The sequence below is a fragment of the Gadus macrocephalus genome, chromosome 11 (genome assembly GCF_031168955.1).
Source record: "Gadus macrocephalus chromosome 11, ASM3116895v1".
Lineage (NCBI taxonomy): Eukaryota > Metazoa > Chordata > Actinopteri > Gadiformes > Gadidae > Gadus > Gadus macrocephalus.
Genome location: NC_082392.1, coordinates 9,134,232 through 9,149,741, shown reverse-complemented (window position 1 = coordinate 9,149,741; position 15,510 = coordinate 9,134,232). Strand labels below are relative to the sequence as shown.

General features: G+C 46.4%; 2 protein-coding genes across 2 annotated transcripts in view; one reads left to right on the top strand and one right to left on the bottom strand.

Moving 5' to 3' along the window:
- The first annotated feature begins 112 nt into the window (after nucleotides 1-112).
- On the top strand, nucleotides 113-7,133 carry abhd16a (abhydrolase domain containing 16A, phospholipase). The gene is made up of 20 exons (XM_060064102.1): nucleotides 113-270; nucleotides 680-736; nucleotides 824-891; nucleotides 1,210-1,295; nucleotides 1,562-1,647; nucleotides 1,782-1,855; nucleotides 1,984-2,091; nucleotides 2,301-2,415; nucleotides 2,526-2,627; nucleotides 2,722-2,785; nucleotides 2,895-2,944; nucleotides 3,187-3,310; nucleotides 3,466-3,570; nucleotides 3,873-3,936; nucleotides 4,547-4,603; nucleotides 4,917-4,979; nucleotides 5,124-5,200; nucleotides 5,672-5,770; nucleotides 6,077-6,123; nucleotides 6,561-7,133. Exons 1-20 carry the CDS (start codon nucleotides 169-171, stop codon nucleotides 6,642-6,644), a joined length of 1,632 nt encoding a protein of 543 aa, XP_059920085.1. The 5' UTR covers nucleotides 113-168; the 3' UTR covers nucleotides 6,645-7,133.
- Nucleotides 6,717-15,510, bottom strand: part of vars1 (valyl-tRNA synthetase 1) — a 24,919-nt gene continuing 16,125 nt past the window's right edge. The window contains exons 19-29 of the mRNA XM_060064098.1: nucleotides 15,331-15,401; nucleotides 14,327-14,452; nucleotides 14,129-14,233; nucleotides 13,358-13,505; nucleotides 13,029-13,156; nucleotides 12,721-12,876; nucleotides 11,880-12,104; nucleotides 11,525-11,636; nucleotides 9,084-9,259; nucleotides 7,558-7,707; nucleotides 6,717-7,367 (exon numbers count right to left, since the gene is read on the bottom strand). Of these exons, the coding sequence (XP_059920081.1) occupies nucleotides 7,299-7,367; nucleotides 7,558-7,707; nucleotides 9,084-9,259; nucleotides 11,525-11,636; nucleotides 11,880-12,104; nucleotides 12,721-12,876; nucleotides 13,029-13,156; nucleotides 13,358-13,505; nucleotides 14,129-14,233; nucleotides 14,327-14,452; nucleotides 15,331-15,401 (1,466 nt within the window). The 3' untranslated portion in view covers nucleotides 6,717-7,298. The remainder of the gene's footprint in view (nucleotides 7,368-7,557; nucleotides 7,708-9,083; nucleotides 9,260-11,524; nucleotides 11,637-11,879; nucleotides 12,105-12,720; nucleotides 12,877-13,028; nucleotides 13,157-13,357; nucleotides 13,506-14,128; nucleotides 14,234-14,326; nucleotides 14,453-15,330; nucleotides 15,402-15,510) is intronic.

Genomic DNA, 15,510 nt, shown 5'->3' with positions numbered 1-15,510 from the left:
ATTTTTCTTTTAAATTACATTATTTTTCCATCATGTGTTGTTTTAAATGTGAAAAGTTAAGAACTCTCAAATAATTATTCTAAAATAATAAGAAATACCCCAATTTTTTTTTTTTTTGCGATTAGTTTTCCGGCTGCTGCGGGCTTCCGTAGTAGTCTTAGAGGAATAATGGCTGGTTGGATGTGGCTTCGTATTTTCTTTGGGCCTAACTTACAGCGAATTCACAGTTCTCCTGGCCAGTCGCGACCCGAAAGCAGCGCCAGGAGGAGGGTATGGACCATTTCAATGTTTTTCATCCGTAGGACATGACGAGTGGCGAAGATATATATGATTTAAACGGTTAGCTTGTTATGCGGCCCCGGAAGTGTCGGGAGTGTTTTTGAAATGATAGTCCGTTCGTGAAACGGCTGTCACCTACTGAGCCAGATCACGGTCCAATCAAACGGAGATACGACAACGACATTATATGCACATGTACACCAAGGATATATCTCCTTGTAACTACAGTATTCATTGTTTCGTTTTACTCGGGAAAGCTAATCCAAGATGATCTTTTAGATTATACAGCCCACTTGAATAAACAATATTGCTGAATGATTAGACAGCAAGAGGCTGTAAAGTTCATTCAGCAATATTGTTTTGTCAATGAGTCTACCTTCATTCTCCTTCCATTTCTCAGGGATGGAACTACCAACCCCTTCGTCTTGAAAAACACACCGACAGTGTCATTGGCTGGGTCAGTACGAGTGCCTTAACAAATGCGTTTAAGAATGCAATAATGAAGGTCAAATAAATATTCACATTTGTGTTCTTGCTCCTCCAGGCGTCAGTGTTGTGGTCGCTGTCTTACTACAGCTCTCCTCTGCTCCTCTGCTATCTCTACAGGAAAGGGGAGTTTGGTTTGGTGCCCTGTATTGACAGATAAACATCTGCACATTGGCAGAATAAAAGTCAATAAATTGAGTACATTTAGGAAAAATAAAATTCCCCAATAAAAATATTGTTTAACCTTTAACATAGGCATAGTTATGGTTTGGTTTATTTAGCAACTGCAGTACAATTGGGTATATTATGAATTGGCACCTTAATGATTTCCATTTAATTCCTGACCGGATTTAGTCCTGTGTGTGATATTTAACATGCTTGTTGCAAAGTCCTGTGTGCGAGAGTGAGAGTATATGTTTATATGTGCCCTTCTCTGTCCACAGGTTATATCTGCAGCAGTAAATTCGTGCCCGTCAGTCAGTATGTGGGAACAGTTCTGATCTGTCTTCTTGGCGTGGTCTGTCTTAGAGGTGAGGCTACAACCTTTTCATAAACCATCAAGGCCGGCATGTCTTCTCCTCTGATTTCTACCAACGCTGCATATAAATATGATTTCCATAACCTTGACATGGTTGCATAAGGTGTGCTACAGTACTCCATAAGCATATAAAGTAGTTCCTCTAGGCAACGCAGGATGGAGTCTCTGCCTCTGGTGTTATGTAGTACAGTACACAGTCTTCCATTCCTTCCCTCAATCTCTCATTCTCCTTTCTTTCTCATACATGATGTTGTGTAGGCTGGGGAAGATGGAAGAACTCTGAGTATGTTCAGTTCTTTTCTATTCTGGAGGAAACCAGGAAGAATAACACTCCCAGTAACAAGGTGAGGCTAGAACCCCTTTCTTTTTTCCGCTTTCTTTTGTGACAGATTCCCAAGAAATTCAACCAAATGATGGTCAGGGTTGAGGTCACAAAGGATTGTTTGTCCATATTTCATGCTTCTCTTCTCTGTTGTAGAAAAAACTGAGATGCTTCGATTTTGACTTCTCCTTCTGGCCTGTGGACTTCAGCTGGACAGAATTCAGTAATCCGTAAGTTGGCTGTTCTTTTCAGACGGCATTATACAGCAAACGCACTTCCAAGGTAAACGCTCGTCCTGTGGTCTGTGTCTGGGTTACTGATAACCTTGGGACCGTGTGTGTGTGTGTGTGTGTTACAGGAAGTTGTCGAAGGCAGGTGTGTCACTTCTTAAGCCAGAGAGCAGGCTGAGGGGTGCAGCAGATGGTGTCCTCCAACAGGTCCGCACTCTGCCATGCCACGTGATCAGGTACACCTGCACTGCCTCACATTACACTGCAGTCTTTCCCTCGAGAATCAAATTCCCATTAAAGCCTTGCGGTTTGGCGAGCGGCTGGACAATGGTGGATTTAATGATGCGGTGCACGACCTTCGTGGACATCTCATTCTGCACTACCCCTCATACACGCTGTTCTCTGAATGTCAACGTGATCTCTCTACATCCCGCCCGTCTTGCAGTTTCCTCATCGCCCACTCGTTTGGGCGGAGGATGCTCTACCCAGGCTCCGTGGGCCTGCTGCAGAAAGCCATGAGGCCCATGCTTCAGCAAGGCCAGGCCAAGCTCATTGAGGAGGTGACCACCACAGCCACCGCATTGTTAATCAACACACAGTGATGAGGGCTGTAGACACACATCCCCAGCTCCCTGCCGCTGACACCTCTTCCATCTGTTGTGTTCTCCAGTTCAATGGCCAGAGGAACAAGCTGGTGGCCTGTGACGGCAATGAGATCGACACCATGTTCGTCGATCGGAGGGCAGATGGAAGGCCAGGCGGAAGCACTCTGGTAAATGTGTCCACGGTTTCTGTTGTGCTGTGGGAGTTGAGCCTATAGATTTAAACGTATTCATTTATAATAACCTTTTTTAATCGTCATTTAGGTCATCTGTTGTGAGGGGAACGCAGGCTTCTATGAGGTGGGCTGTATGAACACTCCCTTGGAAGGTGGGTTATCACCAACATTGCTAATCTGTCTGTAGCTTGAAAATATTAAAAACCTTTTAGTATTTTATGCATTAGTAATCTTGTCTGGTTTGTGTGTTGGCTGCTGTAGGAGGCTATTCTGTACTGGGATGGAACCACCCTGGCTTCGGAGGCAGCACGGTAAGCAGACTTTTTCAGTGCAGCTCCTCACAAACAGAACTTTTGCCCTTTCCCGTTGGTGGTTTCCAGTGATCAGATGCGACGCCGACATGAGGGTATTAAAGTTTCATGCCTCTGATTTGGATTCCTCCAATTCTGCATAACGGAGCCTCGCCCCTAAGCCACTGGTTCTACACGTGTTTTAATTATGTACATGCGTGTTCGGCAACATGAAGGTTCTTTGCCTTACCCCCGTCCCCCAGGGAGTCCCCTTCCCCCAGAATGAGGCCAATGCAATGGATGTGGTGATCCAGTTCGCCATGCAAAAACTGGGCTTCCAGCTCAACGACATCATTATTTATGCATGGTCCATTGGAGGATTCACAGGTATGTGAAGAATGAATAACACACATCTGATATAATGTGTTTCTCTCTTTTTCGTTATGATAATCGTACTTCATGTAAATCGTAAGTTATTTTTTCTTAATTTCCTTTCGCATTTTCTTCTCCAACCTCCTGGTCCCATGTTTGTCCTATCACAGCCAGTTGGGCTGTGATGTCATATCCGGAGCTCAAGGCGGTGGTGTTGGACGCGTCCTTTGATGACCTCCTACCTCTGGCCCTGAAAGTCATGCCGGCCAGTTGGAGTAAGTCCATTCTGATGGGGTGGAATTTCATAGCTCCACTAAGAACACAACCACACCTAGCTACTGTCTTCATTGTAAATTGAGTTAGAGAAAATGCAATGTCCTTTTTAGAAGTTGACTTGGCTTTTGTCGCACCTTGGTTTTACAGTAGTACAAATACAACTGAGCTGGTTAATGAAGTGTTTGTGACACACAAGCTAAAAAATAACAAATAGAGAATAATAAAGAATGAATGAATCAGACAGGGCCTGAAAGTGCTCTCTTATCAAGTTATGCTTCATATTAGATTGTTGTTTTTTCAGCACCGCTGGTACATCACACAGTAAGGCAGTACATGAATCTGAACAATGCAAAGCAGCTCTGCCAGTGAGTAGAACACACAGACTACACAACAGCACCCAACCAAAGCAGCTAAGGACACACTGCAGCTCCTTATCTCTACTTGTAGAGCCCTTTACATGGTCAAAATCTTGAAAGACGCCTGGTTCCTGGAGGGACTTTCAGGGAATAATTTAGCACAATGATTTAACCATGGGGCAGAGATTGATTCATGATGAGCCTGTGCACATCTATTAAAGTTGTAAACAAAAGCAGAGAAGGCAAAAATAATTAGCAGTAAATGTAACTATGAGACACTATATGGTGTGTATTTTCTCTACCACACATGGGTGCACTGCACATTGGAAAATGTATGATGCATGAATGCAGAATGGGTTTTCTAACAGTCTTTATCTTAGGAACTTCAAATGAAACTAATGTGTAAATGTATGCTTAGAGATTGCTGAAGAACCAAAATATTAGGAATGAACCTCCTAATTGCTATAAATAATAAAAACATCTTTAATAATAATCCCATCCCTCGTACAGGATGTTTGAGTCCGAATATGTATGAGAATACGCTCCGTCTGCAGGAGGCATCAGGACTGAGAGCCTCTCCTTGCGGTGAACAGTGTTTGACTCTTTACTTCTCTCCCAGATACCCGGGACCAGTGTTGCTCATCAGGAGAACTAAAGATGAGATCATCACTACCACGTAAGTGCTCTCTCTTATGACCTCTATCAAGATATATGAAAACACAAAGCTACAGCATGCATATTGCCTACCCACATGTTGATGTTCAGAACAGCATGTCCAAGCTCCCAATCGTGCAAAAGCGTAATGTAGCCTGTACCGATCAAATTATATATATACACAGTTATAAGTACAATGTGGAGGCTAATGTTGGCATATGCATAACATGCTCACAGTTGAAGACAAGTGAGGGGTTCTAGGTAAAACCATAATGATGTATTGCACCAACGGGGCTCTCTGGACGTTGATGATTCATCTTGGTTCTGCTCCGTAGGGGACCAGAGGACATAATGTCCAACCGAGGAAATGACTTGCTGCTAAAACTCCTGCAGTTTAGGTAACGTAATTAGTAGACGTTTTTTTTACCTCATCGTTCACTTCTTCGTTCTTATGATTGGTTTACTTTTCGATATATATTTTTTGTATATGTACGATGCTACGGAGTACACTGTAAGAGAGTTGATGTCATTCTGCCTCCCAGGTACCCGAAGGTGATGGCAGACGAAGGAGTCCGAGTGGTGAGAGAGTGGCTTGGGGCCTCCAACCCCATAGCAGAAGGTAGGCATGTGGGGGTTTCATTAGTGGTCAGTGTGGCATAGAAAAACAGAACCTCATTTGTTAAGGTGTACAGGAGGGGAAAGCAGAGAGGGGGATTAACTGTTATCCCTTTTAATGAGGAAGATTAGCTCGGGACTTCATACCACTACCTGAGGTTTTTCAGAAGGAAGAGATTAGATCAACTGTTCACACACCACCCCTGACCTTTTATTTGTGCTTCCTCTCTTCAATCCTCAAGCAGAGGGGATTCGACACCTGGGCACACACACACACACCCTTGCACTCTGAATATCCATATGCCCTTTTTCAGCACTTTAATCTAATCCAATGATTAAAGTCCCAAATAAAATATTTAAATGTCAGTGCAAATTGTCATCCGCTCTCTACTGTGTGTCTCGTTCTATTTCTGGCCCCTTCAATGTCAGTGCAAAATTGTCATCTGCCCTCCACTGAGTGTGTGTGTTTGTGCAGCCACCGTGTACAGTCAATACGAGGTGGATGATGACTGGTGTGTCTCCGTGCTGCAGTCCTATCGCACTCACAACGGCACCGCCTTCCCCTGGAGCGTTGGTAATATGCACTTCCACTTCTGACCGTCGCCTTTCATTTCAATCAGTGTTTCACAACCTCGCGGTCAACAGAGATTTGATGATGCACATTTTGGACTGACGCAGCCGTCCACTGCGGAATTGTTATTATGGGCAGATATCGATTTGGTTGAATTGATGTTTGGAAGCCGATGCCCAAAAATGGGGAACTCAAAATGGGGTTACGGATTTAAAAGGTTGGGAACCAGTGCCTCAGAGGCTGATGTGATCCGTTTACCTCGTCCGCTTGTAATTGGTTTCCTATCTGATGGTGGCTCTTCTGTTCCAGGGGAGGATATGACATTGGAGTGCAGGCGGCAGCTCGCTCTCTTCCTGGTAAGCAGCCACACTGCTCTCATGCCCCCCCCCCTTCAAAAAAGCTATTCAATAAGCTACCTCTTCCTTGTTTGAGCTTTGCTCAGCCTTCTTTATTTTCTTCCAATACCCTCACTCGGAAAAATACAACCCACATTGTCCGACATCACTGCTGAGGAATACTTTCCTGGTTGCCATAGTAGCACGCTCCCCGGCTGACGGGTGTAATGTATTCCGGCGAGCAGTGTGTTATTGAAGTACATCAAACAGTCAACGCTATCAGTTGCGAATGCACTATACACTCCTTTCCTGTTTAATGACTTCCTTATTTAATTAATCCTTCCTCAACCTGACCCATCCGGCAATTTATTAGGTAGCAAATGAAAGCCGCTTTTGCACGCATAGTCCGGTGTTTTCCCTTACACCCTCTCCTTCCCTACCCCTCTCCCTCTCCTAAGGCCCGCAAGTACATGAGGAACTTTGAGACGACCCACTGCACCCCGCTCCCCTTCTCTGAGTTCCGCGCCCCCTGGACCCTGTAGAGGGGCTCCCTGGAGCCACATCAAGGGAGGCGTTCTGTCATTTCATCTAGGAATGGCTCCAATGCACATAAGTCAAAGTTTGGGGTTTATTTTATGGCATGTGGAAAACATCTGGCACTATTCTGCAAAGTCATATAACATGATTAAAAAATGAATGCTCTAATTGTAGTCATGCATTTTCACGAATGCGCGCTCCAGCTCCCTTGTGGGTTTTCTTCTTCCCCCCCCATTTGGCTGCATCTAAGAATGTAGCCGGCAGCGAACGCTGTGCTGCACTCCCAGCGGCGCACAGTATCATCAATAACAGTTATTGTTAATGTGGTGTCGGAGAAATCGCTACGTTTGTTTTTACCACTGCAGCCAGTCTTTGTAATTATAATTGTTTTCCTCCTAGTTTCTATGGACTCGGCGTCGTACAAAGCTGTATCATAAAAACAATTCTCTTGAAATTGCATTAAATATGCTCAATAAAATGAATGGAAAATTAAATTTGCCTTTACAGCCGTCATTTGATTCTGCCGCATAACGGAGACAAGATAGTAAATCAGTTACGCACAGGACAGCCCTGGAAAAACGGCAGACTAATAAGACCATACCACCCTCTGACACTTTATGTAACACAAAACCGATTCTATATAACATACAATGTGGAAGTTACATCATTTTCTTAAAGTTGTCTGTGGCTTCTTTCACTTTCTCAAGTTCAGCCTGGCTTTGTCGCAGCTGCAGGGGGGGAGAAAACAGGAAAGGAACAATATTAAAGACTTCATTCACTCTCCTTCATTCATTCCATTCAATCCTTTTATTCATCAAGTCAGTCTTTGATCCATTCACCCCCCGCCTCTGCCCTGACTCACTCCCTTATGTATTAAATCCTAAAGGCCCACTAGAATTCATTCCTTATCTCCCTCACCTTCTCAGCATCCTGCTCCTGGACCTTGACTGGAACCTTCTCCTTGTAGTCGTTCTTGGCCATCTTCTCCTTCAGCTTCTCCATCTGTTTCTCCAGCTCTCCCTTCTTGGTGCCGAGCTTGGCCACCTCCTTCTCCACGTCGATGAGCCCCTGGAGTGGGACGCCAAACACCACAAATATATTCAGGGCCATGGGGAGATCAGAGGGAGTACTAGCTAAGGTTCCAGCGCAACGTTAAGCTTCCAGCGCAAGAGGTACTGGGTTCGATACCCAAGGTAGCCTACACCTTCTACGGATCCACGAGTAAGAAGCCTAATGCCCTACCTACTTTGTGTCAACACGCACGTTCTTAGAAATACCAGCAAGATGTGATGAAGGACATGCATATAAAATGTACTTAATGGGGAGGCGCTGGTAATGAGTCTTCCTCGAGGATGCCTAGAGGAACATTGCAGACCTTGGCCCTGTTGACACCATGCTACGCTTTTGAACACACACACACACACACACACACACACACACACACACACACACACACACACACACACACACACACACACACACACACACACACACACACACACACACACACACACACACACACACACACACACACACTGCCTCTGCTATATAACTAAGTAGTAAATGTAGCGCTTTGAAGAACACAGGAAGTGAACAGCCTATGAAATATGTTATGGAGCAGACCTCTCATAATGAACGCCACCGGGCAAGAGCACATAAATCTATAGCGCTGCATCCGGTATCAATTCTAATTAATCGCCACTACTCGCCATCTAATACACAACAAAATGATGATGGCTCGATTCGATGCAGGAGCATCCAGACAGAAGAGATTAAAGATTTGATGGAGAGGGTGTGCGATCGGATGACAGTCTGGGTGTTTGAATTGGATGCCTGTGCCCCCTCAGTGAAAGGCAGAGAGAAGAAGGTTAATGATGCTGCACAGGCTTATTGCCAGGGAGGTCTCCCTTGAAGCTTCAGTGCATAGGTAATATAAGAAGTATTCATGATATGGAGACTCTGGTAGCGGGAACACACAGAAAAGAGGATGACTCAGACATCACATTGTCCGGCGTTAGTCACCCAACATGAATGGAGGAAGACTACTTAATTGAGTCGTTTTTGTTCCGATTGCCCAAAAATTACCCTCTTCATTTTGATATAGTAATTTTTTTCCTAGGCCCCGACTGCGAGCTCATTGCGCTGTGCGTTCCCTGTGACACATCCCTCTGTTTGGGAAAGCTCCAGTATCAATCAGGACAGGCTGCACACTTTCTGTGTTCCTGGGAGGAGAGGCATGGATGGACACCTGAGGCAGGCAGTTTATTCACCCGACCTTGGCGATAAATATCCCTCAAAAAGGGTTCTCTGCGTTTCCATTTTCGCTTGAGTACCGCCACTTAGCAGCGGCCACAAACAGGACAGGCTGCTCAAGCCCATTGGGCTTCATAATAACCCCCTCTGAGTCTGAGTGCCACTGGGGAGAGGAGGGCGCCGCCGCTCACCTTGAGCGCCAGGTTGACGGTGCAGCGGTCCGAGGCGATGGCCACGGCGCAGCCCTCGGGTACGGCCTGGTCGGCGGGCACGGCGTGGACCGTCTGGGAGGAGGACAGGGTCTGGATCTGCAGGCTGTACTTCTGCACCAGGGACGCCGTCGCAGGGTCTATGCACTGGAGGTAGCCTGGGGGAGGGGGAGGGAACGATAACGCAGAGGAAAAACAGGTTTTAAAATCGAATGCATTGATAAAGTGCTTCTGTCAAGCCACTCGATCCCACTCTGCATCTCGAGATGAAAGTAAGCGGACATAAACAGGACCCTGGTTTAATGCGTCATGTGGCAGAGGGTGCTCTCAGACAGGACAGAGTCCCCCGTCTCCGTCCCGAGGCATTTGGGATAATACCAAGGCCGGAGGGATGAGCGCCCCCTGCTGGCCATCCGACACCTCTGCCGCCCCTATCCGGTCAGCTTAGAAACCAGAGAGCCCTGCCGTGCAGTGGGCAGCTAGCCATGGGGCGGGTTAAACATCAGATCACATTAGATTATGTCTTGCTACGGCGTCAATAAGGATGGAGTATTATGGCATCACATTCAAAGAAACCAATGCGTCCATTCCCTTATTCACATTGTAAGTGTACAATATCTCAGCGCAAAGCTTCTAAAAGATTCTGTGACTATAATTGAATCTTGATGTAATACAAGAAGTAATGCATAATTTATGGGAGACATAATGTGTGTTGTTTGCCTCGCGTAACCGTTACAAATAGGACTGACGATCCTGCCTGTGTGCATTCCAGGATGTAGTGCCTTGCCAAAGTGTTCAACTCCCACCTCAGATTTGTCTGGATAATAACGGATATCTGATTATATCCATTACATTCCTTTTCTGCAGACTTACCGTTTTAGAAGCAATCCCATGTTGTTTTTGCATTGTGCCTGGAGTATATACTTCTGTCCAAAAGTAAGTAAATCTGTGCCATCGGATTTTGAAAATAAAAAGCCATTGAATTCTAAGCACTGAATATTTATGTACTGAAATAACCTATCTGGATTTTTTGCCTCTGAATTTAACTCTTTCAATTTTAAACAAATAATTTTCACTTTATTTTTCAATGCTAAAAAATTCAACTGAAATATTTTCACCATCCCAAAATTCAACATGGCAAAGTCACCTGCAAAATTCAATGTATGAAATTCAGTGTTAACATCCGGGGACCCAAGGAAGAGCAATCGATCCTAGATGCTAGATCGTGGTCGAGCAAGGAGAGCGGGAATAAGATCTCGCTGGTTCTTTCTTTCTTGATACAAACGTTAATTCTAAACAGCATTTTACACAGTATCCTATAATAGGAAATGCTCAATCGCTTTTTATTTTCAAAATCCGATGGCACAGATTTACTTCCATACGGGAGTCGCAAGGGATCTCATGATAACGATTCAAGTGTTAAAAGATATGCATTGCGAATCTGTTGAAATTGCGTTTGATCTTTGGGGGTTTGAGCCTAATAACCAACGTTAGCTTTCAGGTTCTACAGCTCCCTCACTGATCTCCCTGCCTTCTTATCCAAAGTTAGCTGAACAGAACCAAACTAGTTTAACGTGAGGCAAATACATTCTATTGCCATCTGTAGGACAGTAACATTAATATGATCACACCAAGATGACACGTTTTCTGGCTTAACCCTATTTCCAAAAATTGTGGAAGCAAAGAATCCTGCTACTCACATGAATCCACTCCCCCCCCATCCCGAAAAGCAAGGTCACTCACATGCTTACTGCCAAACCCCAGACGTGATTCAATATGGTTCCACTTGTGTAATGACCCACTTCTAATCCTCCCCTCCTCCCCCTCCTCCTCCCCCTCCTCCCGGGGAGACCAGTTTTATGCAGAGCTCTGTCTCAGTGTCTCCACTGCATTCCCACTCACAGCTGCTAAACCATGTGGCTCCTTCATAGAGATGCTTGGCCTCTCTCCGGCTCAACAGTCTCCCCCTGCCTTCAGCCCAGACAGACCTGTCTGGGCTGAAGCAAAGTGTGCCTTCCACTGCCTTACCATTAATCCTCCAGTAAACTCAGAGATATTAACTCCTGTAGGAACAACTGACGATTGCTTTCTGGTCTACCTTTGTGTTTTTCTGTCCATTATCCATCAGAGCGACTTCAGCGATGGATTAACAGAGCTTAACGATCGCAAGGTTAATTGTTAATGTTTTACAGACGGAGGCCAGCGGCCAACCCCTTGTGCCTTCGTTAGGACAGTATTATAATTAAACCAGTCACTTCAAAATAATGAATTTTGAGGGCCAGAATTATCCAATAAAATATTAACTTGCACACAAAAGTGTAAGTGGGTTAAGTTCCTCTTTGAAGGCATCGCAAAACTAATATAAAGAGGGGTGTGTGTGTGTGTGCTAGTGTGCACACGTGTGCATGGGAGTGCGTGCTTACAGTCAGCGCGGGTTCTGGTCAGATTGTAGTCGGCCCTGAGGGAGCGAATGGTCTTGACGACGGTCATTACAAACTCCATCTGGCGGTCCACCTCGTCACTCTGCCAGCAGAACTGCAACCGCAACGACACAACAACTCAATTCAGGCCAACAAACTACCCACTCTGGCAGGGAAGCAATGTGCTCCACAGAACACTCAAAGGGCCGGCAAAAACCAATCCGTCACAGCTAAGGAGCAGGCAATATGTTTCCCCTATTTGAGAAGCGCCACTGCTCCCCGGAGTTTTAATCCAACAAAGAAGTAAACAAAGAAATCGGACTTCCAGCCAACCGGTGCCTCTCCATTCTCTCCCTACCTCGTCCGTCTCGGGGTAGGGCGTCACGGAGATGCTGGCGGGGCTGTCCCGTGGAAGTCTCCGGGGCAGCCTCTGGAAGAGCTCCTCGGTGACGAAGGGCATGATGGGGGCCAGCAGGCGCAGGCCCACCTCCAGGCAGGTGTACAGGGTCTGCCTGCACACCAGCGCCCGCCGCTGGGCAGCGCCGTCGGCCTCTGCGTCACCGAACACCGGCTTCACGCTCTCCTGCAGGGGAAGAGAGGAGGAGGAAGGGGTGGTGAGGACGTCTTATGCAAGCGTGGATCGGCTGCAGTGAGCTGGTCTTCTGGGTTTATCTCGGGAAGGGGTTTGGTGTGGTTAGGATCTTGGGGGAAGCCTGTGTGTGTGCGTGTGTGTGTGTGTGTGTGTGTGTGTGTGTGTGTGTGTGTGTGTGTGTGTGTGTGTGTGTGTGTGTGTGTGTGTGTGTGTGTGTGTGTGTGTGTGTGTGTGTGTGTGTGTGTGTGTGTGTGTAAATATAAACAGTTTGAGGCGGTCGTGCCTTCCATTAGAAAATACTTTTTATCCAGACACAAATTAAATTAAATTACAAATTCTGAGGCGGTTTTAGTATGGTGTAGACAGGGCCAGTGTCTGCAGTGTTCCTGCAGGCATCCTCGAGGAAGACGTATTATCACAGCCTGCCCATTAAGAACATTTTATATGCCTGTCCTCCGGGATCATTAAAGTCCTCTGTATCCGTTGACGACAACTACTTAGGCCTGCTAAATGAAACGAAAATAAATAAGTAACGATGTGTTTACTGGTTAATATGAATGAATCAAAGAGTCACGCGGCATTATCCCGGGCACACGCGGGTCCTCACCAGGTAGACGTCACAGAGCTCATACAGCCAGAAGGAGTAGATGGCCGTTGTGATGCCGGGGAAGTCGTAGGCCTGGAAGCCTGCGGTGCAGCTTCCCACCGCCGCCGCCAGCCGGGACAGGATCCAGCGGTCCACCGCACTCTCCTCCCCGCTCAGCTGTGTCCGGAGGCACAACCAGTCAGCACATGATGGACAAGCCTTATCACTCGAGCACTGATGAGTGTAAAATGAGTGCCAAACAGGGGGTCGGGTCTTCAGAGGAAAGTGGCAGGAGATGGATTCACTTCAGCGCTTCCCTCAGCTCTTACCTGGGCTTTCTCCCAAGGTACAAAGTTGTCGCCGAGAGTCTTCATGGCGAACTTCACAGCGTTCCACAGTTTGTTGCAGAAGTGGCGGTAACCAAGGATACGGTTGACATCCAGGTTGATATCCCTGCCTGTCGGGAGGAGATGAAAGAGTGAGCGAGAGAGAGAGAGAGAGAGAGAGAGAGAGCGAGCGAGAGCGAGTGCCAGACAGATCTGTCATTTACCGGACACATCTGCTGTTAATAATAAATGGCGTAATAACAATAACAACAGGAGAGGCAATTGCGAAGGCGGATGGCAGGCGGATGAGGAACAAGGTGGAGCGTCCTCACCTTGGCTGGTGTAGGCGCAGAGGGCGAAGCGCAGGGCGTCTGTGCCGCACTCGGGGATGCCACTGGGGTAGTCGTACTTCTGGCCGTTCTTGGCTTTCTCCACCTCCAGAGGATCCAGGTTGCTGTCCTTCAGCTGGTCGTGGAGCCCCTGGGGACGGACGGAGGGAGACAGATGGTAGATGACAGAGAAGGAGGAGAGAAGAAGCAAAGGCTTTGAAAGAGTTTTTTGTCACCCTCATTATTAATCATTTGTAGTGAGATTTTTTTCTCCCTTGTGATCACTTTCTTTTGGGAGTCGATTTCAGGGACACCCATTTTTTTTTTAATGAGGGTTCTGGTCATTAAAAATGTGAGTGCAACACACACACACACACACACACACACACACACACACACACACACACACACACACACACACACACACACACACACACACACACACACACACACACACACACACACACACACACACACACACACACACACACACACACACTTTAGCATCATAACACCAGTCCTTCAGCGCCCTCCAGAGGGCGAAACGGCTCCGTGTGAGGACCGGCGCACTACGGCTGACTGGCAGATTGATGGGCTCAATAAAGTGCTGGGGAGGTGGGCGCAGCTGCCTAATAAAGCTTACATAAGGTCCTTACCCTCAGGAGGAACAGGAGTGCACAAGTCTGTGGAGGCCATTAAAACACAACAACACCCCCCCCCCCCCCCCACCACCACCACTTTCCCAAGGAGACTGAGTTTCTCTCTCTCTCTCACCTCCAGGGAGATCCCTGTGATGACATCCAGGGGGTCGATGACATTGCCCAGGGACTTGCTCATCTTCCTGCCGTGGGCGTCCCTCACCACCGCGTGCAGGTACACCTGGAGGGGGAGGGGAACAGCCATGTCACTCGACCAGAGATCAGCCAATCAGAGGCCGCCCGGCTGCATGTGTTGCGTCGTGGTCATGCGCACCTCCTTGAAGGGCAGCTTGCCGGTGAGCTTGAGGCCCATCATGACCATGCGGGCCACCCAGAAGAACAGGATGTCATGGCCCGTCTCCAGCAGGGTGCCGGGGTAGAACACATTAAGGTCCTGGGTCTGTAGGGAGAGAACACACACATTTATTGAAGAATGTACATGCACACAATTCAGTACAATTTTCTTTTCTTTTTGTCCTTCATGAAAAAGGTGCGTTTAGCAAGATTTAAGTGGAGTGAGTGGAATGCTCTGTGATAATATCCATTTTGAGTAGACTGCCTCTGTGGTCGATTTTCAGACGCCTCATGCTGATTTCTAAGACTAATCAGGGCATCTCTTTTGTGATTCTTTTTTTTTTTTTTTATATAGTGTTCTCTTCCACTCTTTTCTGCTCTCTTTGCAAAAACGTACAGCACATTTTATAAGCAATTACGAACGGTGTAAACAGGTAAATATATACTAATATGAATGAATGTACAGATACATATATTTGTACTTTACCAGTTTATTTGCAGACTAGCTGTTACATCAATTGTGTGTGTTTATTATCCTCCGCCTGGCTTTGGTTAATTGTGTCTGCTTAATGACTAAACGTCCGATTTAGGATCCCTTTCTAAAGAGCCATGACGTCAACATCAGAACAAAATCTATCAACTAAGGCGGGATGGGGGGGGGGGGGGGGGAATCAGACCGATGAATTGATCAGCATTAAGCATGAAATGACATTTGTTTTCTTTTGTTTACTTGAGTGCACCATTAGTAGTTTCAAATGCCACGGCTGATATCAAAACATCACTCAACCCAGTTAAATAGGAGAGCACCTTCATATGGATCACTATACATCTGAAAGATGTTTGCAGTAGTTTACCATGAAGGACATTTAATCTGGGATATTAAAACAACTATTGGATATTCAAAAAGGATAATGAGCTATTTAATGTCGGTGATCAGCATAATGTGTCACTCAATGATCAGACGACAGATGGCTCCCCTCTTACTTCGTTGGGCCATCCAAAGATGGAGAAGGGGAAGATACCGGAGGAGAACCAGGTGTCCAGCACATCCTCGTCTGCAGCACAGAGAGAACCACTCCGATCAGTCAGAATGGTATCTTACAACACGCTTTTATCTAAAGTGACTTTGGATGAGGGAAATAGCTTTATTGGCGAGTGGGTGGT